Below are 21556 nucleotides of genomic sequence, written 5' to 3'. Positions count from 1 at the left end.
GATGTGTGGGCACACCGGTACCGGTTATGCACTGTGCTTGACAGCGAAATCACACTACGCTTTCAACCCACCTAGCTAGCACCTGTTCCAGAACGAGCCTGATAAGCTTGTTTCGAAATGTAGAACTCTCTGCTATACTGATCTATGTCATGAACTACTCAAATCATGATCCTCTATCCGGTCAGGTTTTGTGACAATGATCATGCGAAAATGCTGGTATTCTACTCTTTGATTTGTTTATGATGCCGGTGGTTACTGTTCATGCCTAGTGCAAGTACTCATGTCCCCTGTCTTGACTGCTGCTAATCTCTCTGCCTGCGATGTGCTTTTCAGGATGTGCGGCCGGAACCTACGGCATTAGCTGCATGGACACCTGCACATGCCAGAACGGTGCAGCGTGCGATCACGTGACGGGCGTGTGCACGTGCACGGCAGGCTTCATGGGCACCGACTGCTCGCAAGGTTAGCATTATCAATCAGCAATGCACTCATCAAGACCAACCCCAGCCCATGCATGCAGTACTGCCCGTGCTGCATTCACACTCAATACCAGCCTCAGTCGGTGGCCAGTACTGGCTCTACTGCATGACCTCGTAGATTTAATTGGCAGCGGAACATGTGATGAAAATACACTGCATGCTTGCGTGTATGCTTTTATCAGGCAGCATTCCAATGTCTACCTTTATCAAAAACTCACTGTTTTGGTTGGCGTATGCGTGCATGTCTGTTTGTGTTTGTGCTGGTACAGGCTGCACAAGTCATACGTATGGTCCTGGTTGCATAGAGCAGTGTACGTGTCAGAACAATGGCCTATGTGACCCGATGACTGGCAGCTGCACGTGCACCGGTTTCACAGGAGAAAACTGCACTGAGCGTAAGTACTACTCGCACACTGGGGGGAACTCTTCTACAGTGTTGCTCAATGAAATCCAGCCGCATGACACAAGTACGCGCCGAGCGTTGCACAGCCCTAGGCCTGCAAAGACTGGGCTGCGAAATGCTGCAAGACGCAAACGTGAGGGACGCGACTGGATTTCACCGAGCAGCACTGTAGAAACAATGAAATGTTGTAGATGCCAGAAACACTCACTGGGCAGACAGCACAGTGCTGCGGATTTGATAGCGGAAGAAAGTTTTTAAACTTAAAATGCTACATTCAACCGTACCTATCCACTATCAGTCAAGGTGTTCCGCTTCCCCCCCCCCAGAGTTGTGCTGTGGCTGGTCAGGAGGAAGAAGCGTCAGTCGATGCACTTATTTGAACAAACTTTGTTTCTGCTCTGGTCTGCTGCACAGCGTGTGACATGTCACACTATGGGCTGGAGTGTCAGGACGTGTGTGCCTGTCAGAACGGTGCGGCGTGCGATGCACTGAGCGGCATGTGCACGTGCACAACGGGATTTATCGACACCAACTGCTCCACAAGTAAGCATGCACGGCCAAGCTACTCACACATCACCAGTATCTATTCTGTTTTGAGTAAATCAAATTCCCAGCTCGGTATACCTGGAAGGGTTTCTGACAGCGAAGAGGTTACTGATAGCACCGACCGCCCGGTTCAAATAATAGTGTTATCACCAGCTAAGGCCTGACATACTGGTGGGTAACACATGTGGTTTAGTGGCGAAGGTAAAGAGATGGTTGTGATCATTATAATCCAGGTTAAATCATGGTGTTGATGTGTGCGTTGTATATGTTATTCTGATGCAGGCTGTGCCAATATTGTCGATCCTGTGACATTGGGCAACGTGTACGGCGATGACTGCACTCAGCTGTGTACGTGTGAGAATGGCGGAGCCTGCGATCCCGTTGACGGCAGCTGTACATGCGTGGGCTACCGAGGAGCAAACTGCTCAGACGGTGAGTGCTTGCAGAGCAGAAGTATTTCTAGCGTTATTGGCTAACGTTAGCCTGACGTTAGTGGCAGGGCGGATGTGTTGATAATGACTTTCAAACTGAGTAATACGTGTATACTCATCCAGTTGATTTGTACATACAGTGGAACTCTCATAACTTATGAGCCATACCCCCCATGGGCAGCAAGAAGGTGTACTCAAAATCCGAGGTACTTCCTGTCCTAGCATACTTCAGCATTGATCCATGCACCCGTGCTCCGGACAAGGGCCATACTAAGCAAGAGTATGGTTTATCAGAGTACGTACTGAGTGAGCTCCAAAGTATCTGCCCTGTAGTGCATGATGTACAAAAGCACCCACACGAGTGCTGCTCACTTTCCTTCGGCTGTTCTGTCCGTATCTTGTTTATGTCCTAGTGCTGGGAGAATGCAACCTCCCAAATCTGAGCACTGGGTTTGAGCAGTGCAGTATAGTGACTGTGCCTGGTCTGTTGCTGTTGATCTCTCCATCCCTGCAGTGTGCGATCCCGGTACGTATGGTCTCCAGTGTGGCACAAACTGTACGTGTGTCAACGGCGCTGGCTGCGACACTACAACGGGAGCCTGCTCCTGTACACCAGGCTGGCAGGGAGTAAACTGTCAACTCCGTAAGTTCATTGCAGTTCAGGACAGGTTCTGAACGAGACTTGTCCCTGGGCATGCGTTGACTTATTAGCTAAGTGATGCTGCTATGCTGGCTCTACAATGTCCACATCGAACAGCTTTAGTACCCATGGAACAAGCAGCTTAATGGTGCTTCAGCTAACTTAGCGTGTATTCGCAGAGCAATTTTGATACCTTGCAGGCAGCTTTATTTGTATACCTTTTTCGTTTTTGATCCCCGAATGATTTGTCAGCACTGACACAAAAGACTATCATGTGCTTTAGAGAGTGGCAGGAGTGAGCTAAATATTCTGTACACGTGTGCTCTCTGTTGCACGTGCAGCTTGTGACGCGCTGTCATTCGGCCAGGACTGCGCCAGCCTGTGCAATTGCCAGAACGGCGCCACGTGTCATCCCATCACCGGCGTCTGCAACTGCTCGGCGGGCTTCACTGGCGCTAACTGCCACATCCAGATCACAACACAGCCCGTCACCACCCAGGCACCCACGTGCTCGTCGTCATTCTTCTGCTTCCAGGGTGTTTGCATCAACGACGGTACCAACCAGTTCTGCGAGTAAGTCGGTAGCACTTCAGTCACCGGTGGCTGCCTATGGTACGGGACTTGCCCAAGGAGAGAAAGTGCAAATGTGTGTGTGGGTGGGGAGGGGGTGCAAAACAGTGTCGGTTTCGCCATTAGGACCCTGCTTTGGATAGCCAATGCTCTCCTTCATCCAAGCTGATTGGTTGCACTTCTTTGCTCCTATTTCCCTCTCACAGTTGCTTTGACGGCTGGCGGGGAGCGACATGCGCAGAAGAAGTCTTCGTATGTGACCCAGTCACTGGGTTCTTCTGTCCATCGCAAGACGCTAATAAGTCATCCGATTTGGCCACCAAGCCAGGGCTCATCGCGGTCTATGTCATTGCTGCACTCATTGCCATCGGAGCTATAGCCGCGCTGCTCTACATCAAAAGGTACTTGTTCGAACACTGGTGAATAATGAAGACTCGGGGTAACTTGGCAGCAAATAAATAGCTTTGTCCCATTGCTGATTTGTGTCAAGAGATACTTGTAGGCTGGTATTGAGATATCCTGTGCTTACTGTGTTGTGTGGCTTGCGAGGACTTTCAGCTGCATGCACAAGGCTGTCACATTTGGAGATGAATCCAGAGCCTTTCCCGCGCCAGCTCTCAGGCGTTCAGAGTGCTATCTCATTGTAACGTTACTGTGCGTTGCAACTTGTGCGTGCCACAGCTTTTCCACTGGCAAGAAGAAATCAGGATAGAAAGCTAAACACATTGGATGTGTGTGTTCCCGTGTTCTTTGTCCCGTGTCCAGGAGCCGGCGAGTGAAGTCAATGCGAATGGCGCACGCCTATCGTGAGACCAGTGCCATGGTTCAGGAGAACCCCACGTACCAGCCAGTGCGCACTCTCTCCGATGAATACGAGGTACGTAGCACCCACATGCTGCTCACTCGCTGCTCATAGCCATGCATACAGCCAGTCGTATAGCACAGGACACCGCAACTGATGGCAATCACCTAATCGTAGGAGCCTTAGAGGGTCGTCGCAAAAGTTCTTTTTGTCGTCCCTGAAACGAACATCGTTCATTTCGTACTCGGACCCCTCCCCCTCCCTCTGAAATGAACGCAGCTTGCTATGCTGGATGACGAAAGTCGCATGCATGTGCATGTATATTCTGTATTGTACAGTGTCTGTCGACTTGCGATTTTGGCTCGCACCCCTCCCCTTCCAAACGAATGATGATCGTTTCAGGGACGACAAAAACTTTTGCGACGACCCCTTACTTGATGAACGGCGGAATTATCACCCTGTAGTGCCGTGTACAAATGCCTGGCTTCATGTTGCGGCCGTCAATGTCGGGCCTGGGCTACTATTGCAATCACTCAAATCGGGCTTGAATTTAAAGCAAGTACAGTATTGTCATGTATGTAGACACGAAAACCAGGCTGATGTTCTGATGGTCCACCTTGAAAAGCAGGCTTGTGTTCAAAACAGGGACCTATATGAGAGGTTTTCGACTTTCATACATTCTGTGCTATGTGCTGGCTGTTGTATTGTGCTCAGGATGGACTTGACAATCCGACCTACATGTCCAACGAAAAGCCCCCGGTGGATGAGAGTTCTTTCAACGACGAGGAGCGGACCTACGCCACTATGCTGCCTATAGAGCGCATGCCCAGGCAGGCTCCGCCGATGGATAATCCAATGTACGCGGGAACAACCGAGTCTGGCGTGGTGCGAAACAATAGCACGCGACAACCACTGGGTTCTTCAGTGGCTCGGAATCCGTTTTACGACAACCAGAGAGGCATGGGTATGGGTGTGTCCGCTGAGAATCCGTACGAGGAAATCGGCGCAAGAGTGTGATACTCCATCTAAAGCACCATGGCAACAAACTCATGGTCATGGCAACACATGCGTAGTCTAGCAGCGTAGTACTATGCTAATTGTGCCAGACAAGCAACGCTGAGCGCCTCGTACGGCGTCTGGAAGTAAGACACTTTCAGCATGAACACAAAGCTAAATTCATCTTGATCTCACCGGCAAATCTTGCATACGCGTACTTATCTCTCAACGTTGCAATAATATCATGATTGTTAATTCTGTGCTACTTTGAACTATTATTTATGTAGAAATAAAGTGCTTGCCTGTAGCTAAACATATACCCTTGCCTTTTGAAGCAGGTATTTCCCCGTGATCACATGCGAATAATGGCTTCAAGAAGACCTATTTCGTATGGCCTTCCTGACCACCCAAGACCATACATACCCAGCCTGTACTTTACCAGCTTTTCAGGCGGCTTGATTTTCGTGATTCAAAAAATATAATTATGGATTGAATTTTTTTAAACAATAGAACTCAAAGGGACGCTGTTCCTAACAAATATCACAAGAGATTATGCTAGTGTCATCTACTTAGGATTTCTAAACCTTCAACTGCCAATTATAGCTTGCTATTTTCTCTCTCCCTCTCTCTCGCTTTTGAACAGATCAAAGAAATTCAATATTTACATACATGTACGTACGTGCCTGCTATAAATGATGGCAGACTTTGAGTGATGCTGCTGCTGCTACTACATGCAGGTACTTCCCTGAATACCACCTCAGCAGGCACCTGTACTCATGCATGCATACTTGAGTACATGCGTGCATGCATGCACACACAGACACACCGCTCACCGGCAGAATTTGGTCATTCGGGTCTCATGCAGGCTAACGTAACGGGGAGAGGTATCCAAAAAGAAAGTGAGTGTCAGACACGTACACGCACGCACACGCATGTCAAAGTAACAACCGCATACCAGGATAAAAAGCAATGTTTGCTCTCAACGCATTTTTAAACAGAGCGAGTGTGACTTCTAAGGTTAAGTCCAGGAAAACAAGGAGGGGACACAAAGCACACAACAATCTAGCCCTAATGTGAATGACTCATAAGATACACTGGGATACAGAATAAGAATACAAGAAGACATGGACGTATATCTGATAAAATGGGCGCAGAACTCTAAATTATGGTGTAAAAATGAGAACACTCAATGTGTAGGCGTTGGGACAAGCAGCAGATGGCAACAAATCAACAGCACGCCAGAAATATACACACCAAATGCGAAGCAGTATCATGACACAAGAGTCGTGTGACCTATGCACAGACATGACGTCAAAGGAAAAATCATAATGGACGCACTACGACAAGAAAGAAAGAAAACCAGCAATGTACATTGCATAAAACCTACACACACACACGCACGCACACACACACGGACCCGGTGCCGCAATACATCCACAGATAGGTATGTACAGGTCAGTGTAAAGAAAGAGAGAAAAGAAGAAAAAAACAGCAACACAACCACCACCCAGGGACGTACGGTATGTCACTGGCCATTGCATTCGGCAGCGAAGACCCGTCGGCATGCACAGTGGTAGCTCTTTAAAGTTCAGGTCCGGAGCATCTACCACTGGCATACACCAATACGGTGAAGCATATCAACGGCCATACCTACGGAGAACACACACACACCAATAACAAAGCTTTCTGATGAGATGGTGAGAACCAAGAATACAACACAATACATGTGTTCACGGTGACAGCGTGAATAAGGCGAGGACACACCGTATGAGAAACAGTGCTCCTGACTACAACCATAAACCGGTTTCCCATACAGTGTGTCCTCGCCTTGTTCACGATGTCACCGTGAAAACATGTTACCTAACAGGCAAGGCTTGCATCATATACAACACAATACATGTACACACCAAAATACAATCACACGTAAGCGATGCACCTCCAGACTCCTGCACCCTCATCTTCATGTGCCCACCTAGAACCTGAGAACTTGCCGCCCTCTGCTCGGCTCTGGACAGAAAGTTTAAAAATCTACTGATGATGGCCAATGGCCGAAAGCGTTGGGATTTCTCTAGTCGTTGCTGGTACTGTGTTGACTGTGCAGAGCGTGACGGCAGGGTAGAGGGCAAGTGCACAAGCTACGAAGAATGCACATCAAACCCACGCCAACTCAGCAGGAATACCACTACAGAGCTGCTCACTGAAAATCCAGTTGCGTGACTCGGGTGCGCGCTGCGCTACGAAGAATGCACATCAAACCCACGCCAACTCAGCAGGAATACCACTACAGAGCTGCTCACTGAAAATCCAGTTGCGTGACTCGGGTGCGCCCTGCGAACACAAGCCTGCAAAATGGTGTAAGGCACAAACTTGAGTGACGCTGTGACTGGATTTCACTGAGCAGCACTGTGTACATGTACTCTAACACTGCCTCGTGTTCGAGACGTATCAACGTCTGCTACTTTCGCGAGAAACGCAACTATTAACCAGTGCAAAGTTAAACTTCAACAGCGGTGGTTGTATGCATGTGACCACAGTGTTCTGTGAACATTCGTCACCGTACACTCGCTGGGCCTGAGAAATCGCTAAAGGTTTTTAGATGCGAATACTTCCATGGAATTTGCGTAACTTTCTACGTCGTCAACGGTTAAAAACAAAAGCCTAGTCGCAGACACAACTGCAGTCAACAGAATGAGCAATGCAGAGAGAGAGAGAGAGAGAGAGAGAGAGAGAGAGAGAGAGAGAGAGGCAGAGAAACACTCAATCACAGACAGTCAACAGTCTCAACACCAAGACCTACTTCTGGAACTCCCATTCACGGTTGTCCAAGGGGCAGACTTGCCGGGTCTTCAGCCAGCGCGAAATACAGTGGAAGTGAAAGGCATGCTACACCGAGAAGAACACAAGGCAAAAGTTAGACATTATTATGTGATGAGCAGCAGAACATGCAGATTGAAAGCCAAATGGGGGATCTACCCATCATGTATGGGCAACTTCCAATCCATGGTATGGGAGAAATAGTGAAGGGGCAAAGAAGCCGAGCTCAGTTGAACTGCTTTGCTGCAGCGGTCATGAGACATGAGTTTTGTAATATTGCCATCGCTACAGTGCTGCTCAATGACGTCTATGCCTGGTAAGCTGCAACTAGCGCTAACATTATGCATGAGGATAAATGATCAACGTGGAGACAGAATCTTAATTATAGCTATATTAACGAGTATCGAGGGTGCAGACCTCACCAATCACCATAACACACAAAAGGCACAGAGCAACTCCCAGTTTCTTGCACCATGCAATCATCAGGCGACTTGCATTGTGCAAGAAACGTCTGAGTTGCGACGAGTTCTGTAAACCTCCGTTGTGCCTTTCGTGTGTAATAGTGCTCCATGTTATCGTGTAGAGCCCTCACCGCTGGCTAAAGGAAAATTCCTCCTTGCCATCACCAAAACACGGCTTACTATACTCCCCACAGCTGCACTTTAACCCGCATCAGGTGTAATGTTGATTAGTAATGTCTGCATCCCTTATACTCTTTATAGCTGAATTCATGAGGATAGGTTTCATTGGACGCGTTGGAGTACAATGTTCTGGGCCTAGGTTCGAAAAGCCGTGAGTGACCAGAATGAGAAAGTTACGGCCATGAAATTCTGCCTTTAATTCGGGATGGGCGGAATTGGATTCCATAGAGGAAGAAATCTGTGCAACCGAACGATGTGGGCAAAGTAGGGAATAGAATTTCGGAGTTGTCTGTAATCAAACGCGCCCATTGAACACTGCCATTCTCAGACGCAGACTTACATTACACACGCCCCATGCAACCGTACACTCCTCGCTGGTAGCTGATGCCTGGTTGGCTTGGCACTCAATACCTGCACAGACACATTCAGCACAACACACTAGATAACACACTACAGGTCATATAATTATGCACCTACTTTACAAGAATGGACTCGGATACTTTACAAGCAGAACATTTCCTTGGCGATCAGTTTCGTCCAACTTCAGGCGGACAATTTCAGCCGAGAGAAACAGAATTTACTGAAAGCCAAGCAAAAACGCAATACATAGTTAATACAGAGAAAAAAAAGAAAAGGAACACATGGATACGAGTTGAGACTAACTGTCCGCCACTCAACATCCGAGTTGCATTATATACACTACAGCTTTTTTTAAACCTTTCGGACAAAAACCCCAAAACAAATTCCAATGAAAACCAATACTTACATGTGGCTTTCATGAAATTAAATCACCGCCAATGTCGCAACATCTTTCGTTATTAAAATCTATTTTAATGCTCAAATTAATAATTTGAGCATTGAAATAATACAATACTACTAGAGAAACCAGGCAGGTGACCAGGCAGGCACAGTGGGTTGGTCAAAGACCATGATTGAGATACGAGAGGTACCTGGTTCAAGTCCTGCCTGGGAGCGGTTTTTCCAGCCGTGCTGCTACCCACAGTCAACTGGGAACTTGTGGCCAGGCACAAGGGGTACATGGATGCAGCTAATGGGGCCGTTCTCGGCACTTGTGCCAGTGGTTGTGAGACTTATCCACTCACCCCCACCGTTAGGCGCTGCATCTGCCGCTAGGATTTACCGGGTGTTAGCGGCCGTCGTGAGTTCCCTTCGGGAACGGACACGATAATTTACTTTACTTACTTACTAGAGAAAGAATGTAGTCGAATAATACAGATAATAAAACATGGCATGATCCGGCTGTGAATATCATCTGTACTCACATAAGTCCATAATGTGGTTCCGGCAAATGGCACAGTTGTCCACCACGATGTCTATATAGCACAGGAAATAGAAGGTTGGATTGCGAGACAAATTGATACTGTATAAGCAGAAATATTCGTCTGGAATTTAATTTCGTCTTTTTCGTCCAAGGAGCTTTTGGACTAAATTAAATGTAGGACGAATATCGATTTGTCCAGCGTTTCTATACACTCTTATGATCTATGGACGAAATTTTCAACCGGACGAACTCCTTTTCTTTGGAGTTGGACGAAATTATTGACCGACGAAATTTTCTGCCTCTACAGTACTCAGGATTTATTTATTCCCGTAGCTATCCAAAAGACGTTATTTCAGTAACGTCTGGCGCTAGCCAGGGTCCACACAGCTTTAATTTGGTATTTATTTGTTTGTTTATTTGTGTCACGCCTGGCGCTATCCCGTATCTGTCCCGTACCGTACCGTACCATCAAACACAGTTGGCCACAAACAGCTGGCCACAATATTCAAATAGGGCTTTCAAATGCAAGATCATAACGTGAAGCAACTTGGAAGAATGAGTATGAATGCGAAGGGGAATGCATGTAGGGCGATAGCGCAGGTTCGAATCCCAGGTTATGCCTTAAAAAATAGGAGAATTGAAAAATTTATAACATCCCTAAGCTTTTTTGCCTAGGTCATCAAGGTGGTAGACGGTATCGTATTACCCTCGACCGTATCTGTCCCGTACCGTACCATCAAAGACGGCTGGCCACGATATTCAAATAGGGCTTTCAAATGCAAGATCATAACGTGAAGCAACTTGGAAGAATTAGTATGTATGCGAAGTGTATCGGGGGGATGCATGCAGGGCGATAGTGCGGGTTCGAATCCCAGGTTATGTCTTGAAAAAAATAGGAGAAATGAAAAAATTATAACATCCCTATGCTTTTTTTTTGCCTAGGTCATCAAGGCAAAAAAGTATAGCGTAGGGCCCTGAGCTTCCAAGCTCTCTCGTTTAGTTCACCTTCCCGTGGCCAGGGAATATAGGCCAATATGGAGGGAGGGGGCGATAGCCAGCCATGGCAGTAAGCAAGAACAATGCAAAAAAAACATGACATATCACAAGAGGCAATTTTAGATACAGCTGCAGGGATATTAAATTTCCTTTCATGCAGAATGTCTCATGAAAGCTCCCGAATAAAACAGCCATAGACGACATAACTACTTACCCCATGCCCATAGAGCAACAGCGTTCCACTGCACGAGCACAAGATCACACACGACAAGAAAGAACAAATAAAATAATCAGGAAAATCTAGGTGAGACGCTGACAATGAAGCAAAATTAGAACTCACTTTCTTCACTTCAAAGCGTTTCTTGTCTTTGTTATCTACAACCGAAAGGTCCATGGGCGCATCAGCACCACCCTCTGCCATTGTTGAAAGAGTGCTAAAGACCTTTGCAATATTTCGAGATCCTCAAGAGTTTGAAATCTATCCAGTATCCAAGCACAGGCCACAGGCACAGGAGAAAACTCTGCATTGGCTGCAAACTGCAACAACACGTCAACAGCACAATATACAATGCAATGTGACGTAGATAACTGATTACATAAACTCTGATAAAGCACAAGCCGTGTCAGACAAGGTAAAAACTGTTCAAAAAATCGACCAGCAGCATGCATGCATGATCAGTGATGAAGACACACACACGTACACACACAGAAGTGGTTGAGTATGACCAAGAGTACATAACCCCCCGGGGTTATGTACTCTTGGTATGACGTGTGCACTGCACTGCGTGTACGTGTGGCTGATCCGTGTAGATCTACACTGCACTAGCACTGCACTGTGACTGCATGCAGTAGATCTACGACTCGTAGCTTACACTTTACTACAAGTACAAGTAAAAAGTTACTGTAGATCTACTGCTAGCATGCTGGTACATGGTGGGAGATCTACACTGTAAAATCAGCGCTACAGTAGGCGTTAGTACCGGTACATGTACCACTCGACCCGTAGTACTAGTACTAGCGACCATGCAGGGTGTTGTCTGTTGAGCTAGCTGCAGTTTTGATATAAAAGTGCTGGATAGCGCATCAGAGTGTAGAACCCGCAGAGAATCAGCGCGCTCATTGGTGTTGTCATAGGCACCACCGCAGCGAGGCATGCGCACTTCGTTATTCTGAAGTTTAGACCAACTTTTGTGCCATGTTTTGGGCTGCAGTGGAGTGTTGAGTGCAGTTTTGTTGAAGCAAAGTGATTGAGGTGCGAAGCATTCTGAAAAGCATGCACATCACTGTATAATGCAGTTGTTGTATACCCAGCAGATGTGCTCTTGACTCCAAAGGGCTAGTTTGCCGTTTTCTGTATAGGATTTCGTCAATTTGCCCTTTGTGGAAGAGTATGTCTGCTTCTATAAAAGAAACACTGGGCTTGGAGAAAGGTAGCACTGAAGTTGCTAAGAAGCCCAAAGATAAGCAGCAGGCTTCCAGTCTTCGTTTGGAGTTGGTTTTGACTCAGCCGACCGTTGATGTTTTTCCTGAGTTTTCTTATGCGCGTTTGGTTGAAAAGGAGCTGGTAAGTCTTGATGGGTCTGTTATTTTTTTTAGTTGGTATGCGCACTTCATTCATTGCATACGGTTGTTTCATTGTAACGGCTTCCATTCTCTTTCCTTCAGCCTTCTCCGGTGGTGGGTATGATGACTTCTTTAGGTTCTCGTCAGTGATAGTGTGGCGTTATTTTATTTCGTCATTGTTTGATTTTTGCAGAGTACTAACAAAGATGGTGCCGAGCCGTTTGCTGGTGGCGAGCAGGACGAAGCGCAGAAAATTGCAGATATAGCTCGTCGTCTTGAGCAGAAATATGTGAGTCAGTGATGACTGGTCCTATCCTTGTCAGTCTGGGTGCTGTTTCGACTTTATTTCTTTGGACGGCGAACTGACCCTTTCCTTGACGACGCTCTTTCTTGTGGTTTCGCTTGGCGCGGTTCCTCAGATCCGTCCAAGTTGGCGCGAGTTTTTAAAAATGTTTGTATTCGCTATCGTATGCTAAGTTAGTTTTGCCTATTTCGTTTATCCAGGGCGGTGGGAGCAAGTCGAAGAAGAGGAAACGGCTCGTATATGATGAGGTTAGCACTAACATTATGTTTGGGATTTCGGAGCCCACTCGCTGCTCCTATCGATGGTCAACAACACAAGTTCGCGGACACAAACATTTTAAAAATTTACTTTTGTCCTGCAAACCACAAAGTTCCTGAGGAAACTACCAGTCCACCTGCATAAGAGTTGGCATTAACATCGCCATGGTCCCTTTTTCGTTTTGCCTTGTCTGTGACTGGGCCATGGGGCGGCTCAGTGCAGTGCAGGTACAGGACATTCTGTAAAGTCTTGCCCGGGCCATTAACCCTCCCCGATGAATTCATTTACATGTAGTTTCTCAGGGTTTGGGGGACGCAAATGTACCAGTGCCGTCATTTCTCCACTGCTGCCCGTTCAGCTGCGCTGTCCATGCAGAGTCATTTGCACACCATGCCACCCACATGCAGAAACAACAAACGCGTTACGGCAAAGAAAACGATAAGCCACTGTGAGACAATGTTCAAGTCACACGGGTCCTCTTCACTCAGTCAAGTGAGCTAGTGCCGAAAGGCGGGGCTCATGCCACTACATTGCTACTTCCCCTTGTCAACCCCCAAGACGAACAAAGAAGTATAGTAGCCGACAGGCCGAAATATAAAAAGTCGCGAATTTAACGATTGTCTAAAAATCCATCAAAAGGGGGAAGTTAAGGCTAAAAATCAAAATTTCACCAGTTGTAGTCTTCGGGGTGCTGAGTCGAATGGTCTTGGTCCGAGGAAGCTGAGACGCTCCCTTCCTACTTTAATCCCAATCGAACTCGAGCACTTCCACCGAAACTGGGTGACTGCGCCCTACTAGATGGGGATTTGTATGCAAAATCTCACTAAAACTAGTCAAAGCGCCATGTCGTTCTTATAAAAGCACGGATGACCGCAATTGGCCCATATGTTGTAGTCTTTTGGACGCTGAGTCTACTGGTTTTGGTCCGAGAAAGCTGCGATGCAGCGTTCCTCCTTTATTCCCAATCAAACATGGTTGAACAAGCGGTCACGTGCTCCTGCGTGCCCAAGCCACCTGGTCACAGCGCCAGCAGGCGACAACTTTCACACCAAGGTTCAACTCGAGTGACAGGACTGCACCCAAAAAAGGTCAAACAGGCTGTAAGTTGTACCCTGCAGGCACGGTGACCAGGTGACTGGTGTACGCAGGAGCACGTGACCGCTTGTTCAACCATGTTCGATTGGGAATAAGGGCCGAACGGTGCATCGCAGCCTTTTCGGACCAAAACCAGTCGACTCAGCGTCCAAAAGACTACAACATATGGGCCAATCGCGGTCATCCGTGCTTTTATAAGAACGAAATGGCGCTTTTAGTGACATTTTGCATACAAATCCCCATCTAGTAGGGCGCAGTCACCCAGTTTCGGTGGAAGTGCGCGAGTTCGATTGGGAATAAAGAAGGAAGGGGACGTCTCAGCTTCCTCGGACCAAGACCATTCGACTCAGCACCCCGAAGACTACAACTGGTGAAAATTTGATTTTAGGCTTAACTTCCCCTTTAAAAATCTTGCAGTATTAATTAACACATATGAGATCTTACAGCCTCAATAGAGCTTTTCATACAAGAAGAAAAAAACGTTAGATTTACATGTCTTACAGTACTGTCCACTGTGTTAGTAATTGAAATTTGTTCAAGGTGACTGGCCTTACCGTATCTGCTCACCAGGGCTGTAGCGAAATCTTCCGTGAATTTCTCTTCAGAATTTTCAAGCTGTCTTGCTGTGCCTTCTAAACAAGGGTGAGCAGCAGCATTCAGCCCTGTACAGATGTTTTTTCATCAAGCACCACACCATAACTGCACTCTCCAGCCGACCTCGGCACTTTGCCACAGCACGACCACCACTGTACGTTTAAAGATACCGTCCACCCTACACACGCTTGATAACACCGGCTCTCAGCTACACCGAATGCAATGAATTGTATTGCTGCACACTGACAGTGAAGAATATTAATATCACTAATATAAACTCTCCCGGTGACAAGTAGCATCAGAAACACATAAGGGAGGTTCAGTTCCACGTCACGGATGCAGGAACGTGGGTGATACACGTAAAGTTCATGCCATGGCATGCCGACATCACGTCCCCAAGGCAGGTTAGAATAGGAGGTACACATTCTTGGTGATGTCTTTTTGTTATATCCTGAATATGTGTGAATGCCAAAGGTCACTTACTCGCCAAAGGATCTTCCTCTGCAATTACCCCGTCCCACAAAGACAGGCGCCATTCAGGGACTGTACAACACATCTAAACTCATCTCCGTTGTCAGTCTGAGTCCCGGCACTTCTGTTCTGCTCACTGGGCTATTGGCCGTGTTTGAGATGTTTTGTACTGTTTCCAGCGTTGTATGATTGTTATTTTCACTTTTGTCCAGGATCTTATCGATAAGAGCTCGGGTTACGATGAGTCAGACTCTTTTGTTGACAATTCTGAGGCGGTAAGAAAGATCGTTCTTGTCTTTTCGAGTACTAGTATGTACATTGATGACTCTTGCAGCCAGGCTGTCAGAGATGGGACTAAATTTGCAACATGCCAGTATACCATGTAGATATATGAGCCGAGCCAAGCTAAAAGGTGGCTTAGGCCGAGTAAAAAAAATTACTAGATGATCGTCCTTTTTTTTGGAAAAATCGGGGAGGGCGGGAGGATTTTATTTTTATTTTTTTACTTTTTACCCTCTCATGCACACAGTGTACACAACAACATCAAGGTTTTTTTTCTCTTTTTTTCTTTTTTTTTTCTTTTTTTCTTTTTCTTTCTTCAGCAGATCGATACTGACGTTGTGATATACTAGTAGTATGTGGTCCATATAGTAAAGAAAGTATTAAACAAAGCGTGCACATGTTTCCTGCATCCGCGATCGGTAAAAAACCAACGATTTCGGCAAAAACTCACGATTTAAAAAATAAAATATTTCTTGGGGCGCTGACAAAAACTGGGGCGGACGGGGACGATCATCTAGCTTTTTTTTTTACTTGGCCTTAGGCATAATTTTTGGAAATTTCTTATTTCATGCCAAAGTGATGTCTATTTATCCAACTTCCATCATGGAAATTTTGGTGCCCATCTGAAATGTATATGTGCCATAAATAAGCATACATTGTGCACTTGTCACAGAATGGCTGGTATCAATGACACTAAGGATTCCAAGACCTTCCCAAACTCCAAGAAAACATGGGACACCAAGTAGAGACAAAGCTTAGCAGGTGTGCAAGCAATAAAAGAAGAAAGGGTACTTGTGTTCTAATTAGAAGATCCAAGAAAGAAGAAATAACAGATCTACATTATATTTTCATCATGACTCATGTCATTTTATTACGCAATACGAATTTTCATATCATTCAACATGATGTTGTTGTGACTAGATGTTTCGCTGCGTTGGGGAACGTCGCATCTTACCAAGATAGTCCGTCATACTCTCTCCAATCACCTATGGCAGGATGAATTAATCCTTTCATTTAGCTCGTGCTGTGCCAGAGATCTAGCTCCATTGGTGTACTGCCCTCGCACCTGCATAGGTCCAGTAAACTGCACATCGCTAACAAGCGGCACTGATTCTTTGTCCGTCCTAGTCCATGTCATTCTCCTTCCCTGCCAAGGATACTGGTAGAAGGCGCCACGGAACAATATGCTAGCAGGTAGAGTCAATGCATCGCTTCGTCGTGTGGCACTATTTCCTTGAAACGAGGAAATTTTGGAATCCAGTACGCCACGTCATGAACACTAAATTGAAGGTAGCCGAAACAAAGTGAAACATCGCAGCAAGAGCCAACTCACCAGGCCGCTTGTCAGAATGATAGTCGGAAGGCTTGTAGACGTCACCCCATAGCTACACTCGCCACTCTAGTCGTGGCCACGATAAGAAACACAGCCACTATGAATGAGCGACTCTTCCTCGTCAAGTAGGTTTTGGCTCACACGGATACAGAATGTCATCCTGCTCACCTCCACAGTTTCTAGAAGCTCCATTATGATCTCTGGCAGCGCTGAGGAATCCCCACAACGATGAAAGAGGGAACACTGAAGAAGTGTTGCTCAAACAAAAAAAGGCTTCTCTCTTCATCCGCTTGCAAACTGGAAAGTGAATATTTTCGCGATCGCGCTCGAGTACAATTTTGCCCACTGTGACGTTTTGGTGATTTTCTCGATTTGTTGGCAAAACACAAAGCCACTTTTTAGCTTGGCGCGGCTCATATTATGACCTCCGCAGAACAATCAACATGTCTAAACAAGATTTTTTTTCAAGGCCGCCTGCGGGGGGGGGGGGGGGGGATCATCCACGCCCTCCAACCCCCTCCTGGCTACTTGCCTGTTGGTATCCTCATTTCCCCTCGATCATTTGTTGGCCATTATCAACTTGCTAAGTATTGACCGTGCCCAAGGTGCAGAATGAGGTCACATGATGCACCTGGCATCCTGTTTTCAGACCCTTTTTCTGGAGTACGTCAGTATTTTTACGTGATTTGTGAACTTCCCAGAGCTGCACACTATCTTGATTGTTTTCTATGCTCAACGCTCAAGGCCCCTTGCTAGGTGAAAAAATCAAAAACAGTAGAGAGGTTCTGCAAAACGAAAATTCGAACGAAGTTTCGCAACAGGCCTTGCGAAAATGTGTACGAATTTTCGCACGAACTTTGTGTTCTGCACATTTTCGTAGTTTGCACGCGCCAAGTGCACGTACGACATGACCAATCTCACGAAACTTCCTACGAAAGTTCATTTCGCGTTCCCTGCAAGTTTCGCGTCCAAAGTTGCGAAAGTTCGTTTGAAGTTTCTCACTTCGTGACGTAGAGCGAAAGTTCGTACACATTTTCGTTTTGCAGAACCTCTAATGGTATTCTGCTCTACGTTACGGGAACTCTTCGCGTTCCTGTAATGTAAAGGAAACCTCTTCTTCTCTACGGTCACGTAAAGAAGTCACATGGAATGTTTATTGGGAATTTCCCGTTCTAAATTTGGTAGCTTTCTGCCTTGTTTGAATGATACCCAGCAAATCTGTACGCATTTTCTTTGTGTATGTCGCAACGTAGAGAACCGCATCTACGCGTAGAAATCTGAACCCAAAACACGCGAAGCCGTAGACTAACCCAGACACCTGCTCTCTACGTGATTTCTCTACATTTCACGTTTAGCAGAACCTCACCATTGCAATTTTACACAAATTCATCGGCGCAGAAAGCACCATTTGCAGGTCACCGACCATGTGTATATGTATGGAATCTCCTGGCAGTTGTTGTAACTGGCAGGCTCACATAATAATATGTGTAACATTCAAACCGTGATGGGTGACAGCTGGAGGTAGCCTTGCTTGTGAACTGGCTTGTGCACTGCATGTGCTAATTGTGTACAGTTCCTTTGTAACCCCCATGGCTTCATTGCGGCTGCATTGCATCTTGTAACCCCCATGGCTTCATTGCGGCTGCATTGCATCTTGTAACCCCCATGGCTTCATTGCGGCTGCATTGCATCTTGTAACCCCCATGGCTTCATTGCGGCTGCATTGCATCTTGTAACCCCCATGGCTGCATTTCATTTCCTCTATTGTGTTTAGTTTGACGACTATGTGCCGGAGGGGTACGAGCCACAGCACGGTGGGTTTTACATCAATGACGGCGAGCTCTTCTTCAAGTCGGTCACGTCAGACGACGAGGATAGTCGCTCCATGCCGCCCGCCGACAGGTCAGTGACCAGTGCTACTGTAGTTAGTATTTGGTGGTGTGTTTGTTGCTACAATGAAACTCTTCTGTTTGAGCAAGTTGTGCTGTCGTGCTATGCATCAGCCATGTACTATTCTAGATTATGTAACACCCAAGCTTGGTTGATGAAAAGCATAGCCCATGCAACAACATGAATTAGAGAATCAGAATCCGCACCGTGAAATGGCGCTATGGTCGAGAGTTGCTATGCTATTATATGTTATAGGATCACCACGCGGGTAGTGGACCACGTGTCACATTTGACTTTCTCCTGTTTCTTCTACCTCCTTGCATTGCAGCGGTGACTTTGCCCCGCCGAAGAAAATCAAGCACGCCAAGTCCCAAGAGAAAGTACACCATAGGACTGGAGCTGATGGTGAGCCACGTCCCGGCAGAGGTCGAGGTCGTGGATCCTCGCTGACCCACAAGACACAGAAGAGTCCAGTTAAACGGCCGGAGGGAACGTAAGCGAGTGTGTTATGTTCTGTGTCATTTTCTTGTACTGTGTGCCAAGTTCCGAATTCTCATCACTCACCAGGGTTTCTTATTTGTAATATTGTTCCTTTTTGGTGTACGTGTTCATTTGTGCATTGTGATATGTTCCATACTACTTCGGCCAATGTGTGGACTGTTGAGCACTGCCTGCGGCAAAGCTCTTCGGGAAAGTACCTGCTTGTCATAAGATTCATGTTTTGGTATGGGATGTACACGTGTTTGTGCTGCCAAGTGGAGTCTGGGGAGTATCTGCTACTCTCTGAATTGTCTTGTTCTGCTCAGCGGAGCACCACGAGGACGGCCACGTAAGATTACTACTACCAAACTGGGTGGTCTGATGAAGACGCCCGCCACAGTTACCTCTACGAGTGCCGTCCCAACGCCCGGTGCTGCCACTAACCAGCAGCAGCAGTCCACCCTCTTGCCGTCGACACCGACTAAAGTCGCCTCCACTTCGCCACCAGCCGCAGCAAGTGCCGGCTACGCATCAGATGGCCGTCAGCCCATTGCACAAAACACCAGCCAGAGTTCGCCAAGAAAGTCACCGACGAAAACGCTCGTCACCCAGTCCAGTGAAGAGCGAATGGGTATGTTTATCTCACTTGTTGCCCTAGCCTACTCTCTTTCATACGATCTTCTTATGTGGTTTCCTTCAGCAACACTGTCAGCTTTTCACTGCCTTCTCACCAGGTCGGCAAAGGCAAGTGAAAACTACTTCAAACTTTCAAAGCATGTCCTTCTCAGTCTGTACATGTCCTTCTCAGTCTGTTGTAAGAGTGAATGATTCTAATGAATTTTGTTTGTCTTGCATCGCTTTCTGTAGATACGGATGATGCCTCATCGCCTTCATTTGAGCATCCCGGCAGCAGTGCAATACCAGATGACGGTCCATTCTCTGAGGACTTCTCGCAGTCGCAGACCACAGAACTACCTGAAGGCTTACCGCCCGATCTTGTTCAATTCATTCACAGTTTCCGAAAGGTAAAGTTCCTGTAGTGCAAGGCCAACCACACGCGCACCCATCGAGTTTCTAACACTGGTAGTAGCAGTGGGAGCAGTGTGGGGATGAACTGCTGCACCCCTTGCTGCAGTGCTAAGTTAGTAACCCTATGCTATAGCATCACACCTTCACGATCTGTGTGGACACTTCCTGCAGCTTAGGTGTCAGAACCGAATACATTTTGAGCAGAGCACCACAACTCAAATCCGTGCTGCTATTCACTCTTAACTTCTAACTCACACCTTCCTGTCATTGTTGTCAGCCCACTTGCGTGCCGTTTCTCACACACGGCTCACACATACACTGGCGCCATTATAGCATTTATTTCGACATTGCTATCGCGAGTGTTCTCACACACATGCATACACTGATGGCATGCTGCTTGTGTAAAAAGGGCGGCTCCACTGTCCTCTCGCCACTTATATGAATTGTTTGCAGGGTTGAGGAAGGCAGTAATGTCCTCGTGCCTGGAAATGAGACTGCGACCGCAAGAAGCATTGAACGTGTTTCTCAAGTTTTAGCTGCTGGAAAATACAATTCGGTCTATGTGTGCATTTGTGCACATGCCTGGTATTGTATATATGTGTATGTGTGTGTGGTGTGTGTTCATTATGCAAGGATACGTGTGTGCTCATCGATTACCAGTAACCCTGACCACCTCTTCTATCTTTGCTCTGATGCTCCTCTGTGCTGTGGCCCCTGTGCCGTACCTGCAGGGTATTTTGAGTGGCTCTATCGAGACCGCATGTGTGAAGAACTTGGACTCAACCTATGATGCTATGCTGTTGGAGTACGTTCGAGTTTTCCGTTTCTTGCTTTTCTCTTCCCTGTCGAGTGGTGTATTTCTACTTGAACTAGCTGCGAAGACTAGCAGTGTGTGCTCCAGAGCCGAGTCAGCCGGGTCAGCGACCCGGTTGGGGGGGGGGGGGGAGGGCACTTAGACCCGTTTGGAAAAAGAACACCAGGTCACCTGTGACCCTGTTGGGAATACAAGCAGGGAGCCCTGGCACATTAAAATTTACAACTCTGTGATGTAGACCTACATGGTAACATGCAGGTAGCCGCACTAGCCACTTGAACGGACCCGGCTCTGACCCGGTTGCAATGGCTGTGCCAGGTACACGTGTACCCGGTTGGTTTGAAATCCTAGAGCAGACACTGACTAGCTGTTGTGTTTGTGCTCTCGTGTGAGGTTTCAGCGGCGGCTATAATGTTAGTGCTTTGCAGCATCGTAGCAGCACATGCATGACCATGCTGTGAATAGCTATTATGGGGACATACAACTATACTATACTTTATGTGACTGTTATTGGTGAAATACTGGCTCTGCTTTCTTTGATAGGTGCCATGTAGTGGGCTGGTTTTGGTGTGCTTTCCTGTTTGTCTGTTGCTCGCGCTTGAAATGCTGTTTTATCTTGATCTCCTTCCTTCAGAATCGAAACGAAACTCCACAATAAAGTGAAGGGAAAACGGCGTCAGGTATGGGCTTTTGTGATTGTGCTTTCTCGTTACGTGTGTGTGTCCATGTGCTGCCATTGTTTACGTGATGCATGGGGCACACGTGGGATCCCTTCATCATGAAAATCCATTGATCCGTGTCCTTGACGTAGCCCGTTACGTCGGAGCTTTTTATCTCCTTAAC

The 21556-nt window shown here is 46.9% G+C and overlaps 3 protein-coding genes across 5 annotated transcripts in view; 2 read left to right on the top strand and 1 right to left on the bottom strand.

The window, feature by feature from the left end:
• The window catches only part of LOC135817373 (fibrillin-3-like), a 45068-nt gene extending 39531 nt beyond the window's left edge, over positions 1–5537 (top strand). For both annotated transcript variants that reach the window (XM_065330547.1, XM_065330546.1), the window contains exons 75-83: positions 334–462; positions 749–874; positions 1297–1425; positions 1711–1860; positions 2374–2502; positions 2841–3072; positions 3276–3470; positions 3835–3946; positions 4586–5537. In XM_065330547.1, the coding sequence (XP_065186619.1) occupies positions 334–462; positions 749–874; positions 1297–1425; positions 1711–1860; positions 2374–2502; positions 2841–3072; positions 3276–3470; positions 3835–3946; positions 4586–4888 (1505 nt within the window). In that variant the 3' untranslated portion in view covers positions 4889–5537. The remainder of the gene's footprint in view (positions 1–333; positions 463–748; positions 875–1296; positions 1426–1710; positions 1861–2373; positions 2503–2840; positions 3073–3275; positions 3471–3834; positions 3947–4585) is intronic.
• A 284-nt stretch (positions 5538–5821) lies between these two features.
• On the bottom strand, positions 5822–11246 carry LOC135817374 (RING-box protein 1-like). Its single transcript, XM_065330549.1, has 6 exons — positions 10941–11246; positions 10815–10842; positions 9606–9656; positions 8663–8733; positions 7665–7750; positions 5822–6517 (listed from the first exon to the last, which is right to left on the bottom strand). Exons 1-6 carry the CDS (start codon positions 11019–11021, stop codon positions 6505–6507), a joined length of 330 nt encoding a protein of 109 aa, XP_065186621.1. The 5' UTR covers positions 11022–11246; the 3' UTR covers positions 5822–6504.
• A 651-nt stretch (positions 11247–11897) lies between these two features.
• The window catches only part of LOC135817372 (ubinuclein-1-like), a 30181-nt gene continuing 20522 nt past the window's right edge, over positions 11898–21556 (top strand). For both annotated transcript variants that reach the window (XM_065330545.1, XM_065330544.1), the window contains exons 1-10: positions 11898–12164; positions 12357–12452; positions 12668–12715; positions 15098–15160; positions 18275–18402; positions 18719–18883; positions 19197–19501; positions 19738–19895; positions 20631–20704; positions 21348–21393. In XM_065330545.1, coding sequence (XP_065186617.1) covers positions 11991–12164; positions 12357–12452; positions 12668–12715; positions 15098–15160; positions 18275–18402; positions 18719–18883; positions 19197–19501; positions 19738–19895; positions 20631–20704; positions 21348–21393 — 1257 coding nt within the window. In that variant the 5' untranslated portion in view covers positions 11898–11990. The remainder of the gene's footprint in view (positions 12165–12356; positions 12453–12667; positions 12716–15097; positions 15161–18274; positions 18403–18718; positions 18884–19196; positions 19502–19737; positions 19896–20630; positions 20705–21347; positions 21394–21556) is intronic.

This window comes from Sycon ciliatum, chromosome 5 (genome assembly GCF_964019385.1).
Source record: "Sycon ciliatum chromosome 5, ocSycCili1.1, whole genome shotgun sequence".
In the NCBI taxonomy this organism is placed as follows: Eukaryota; Metazoa; Porifera; class Calcarea; order Leucosolenida; family Sycettidae; genus Sycon; species Sycon ciliatum.
Note: the sequence above shows the minus strand (reverse complement) of the source record. Positions and strands in the feature narration are given on the sequence as shown.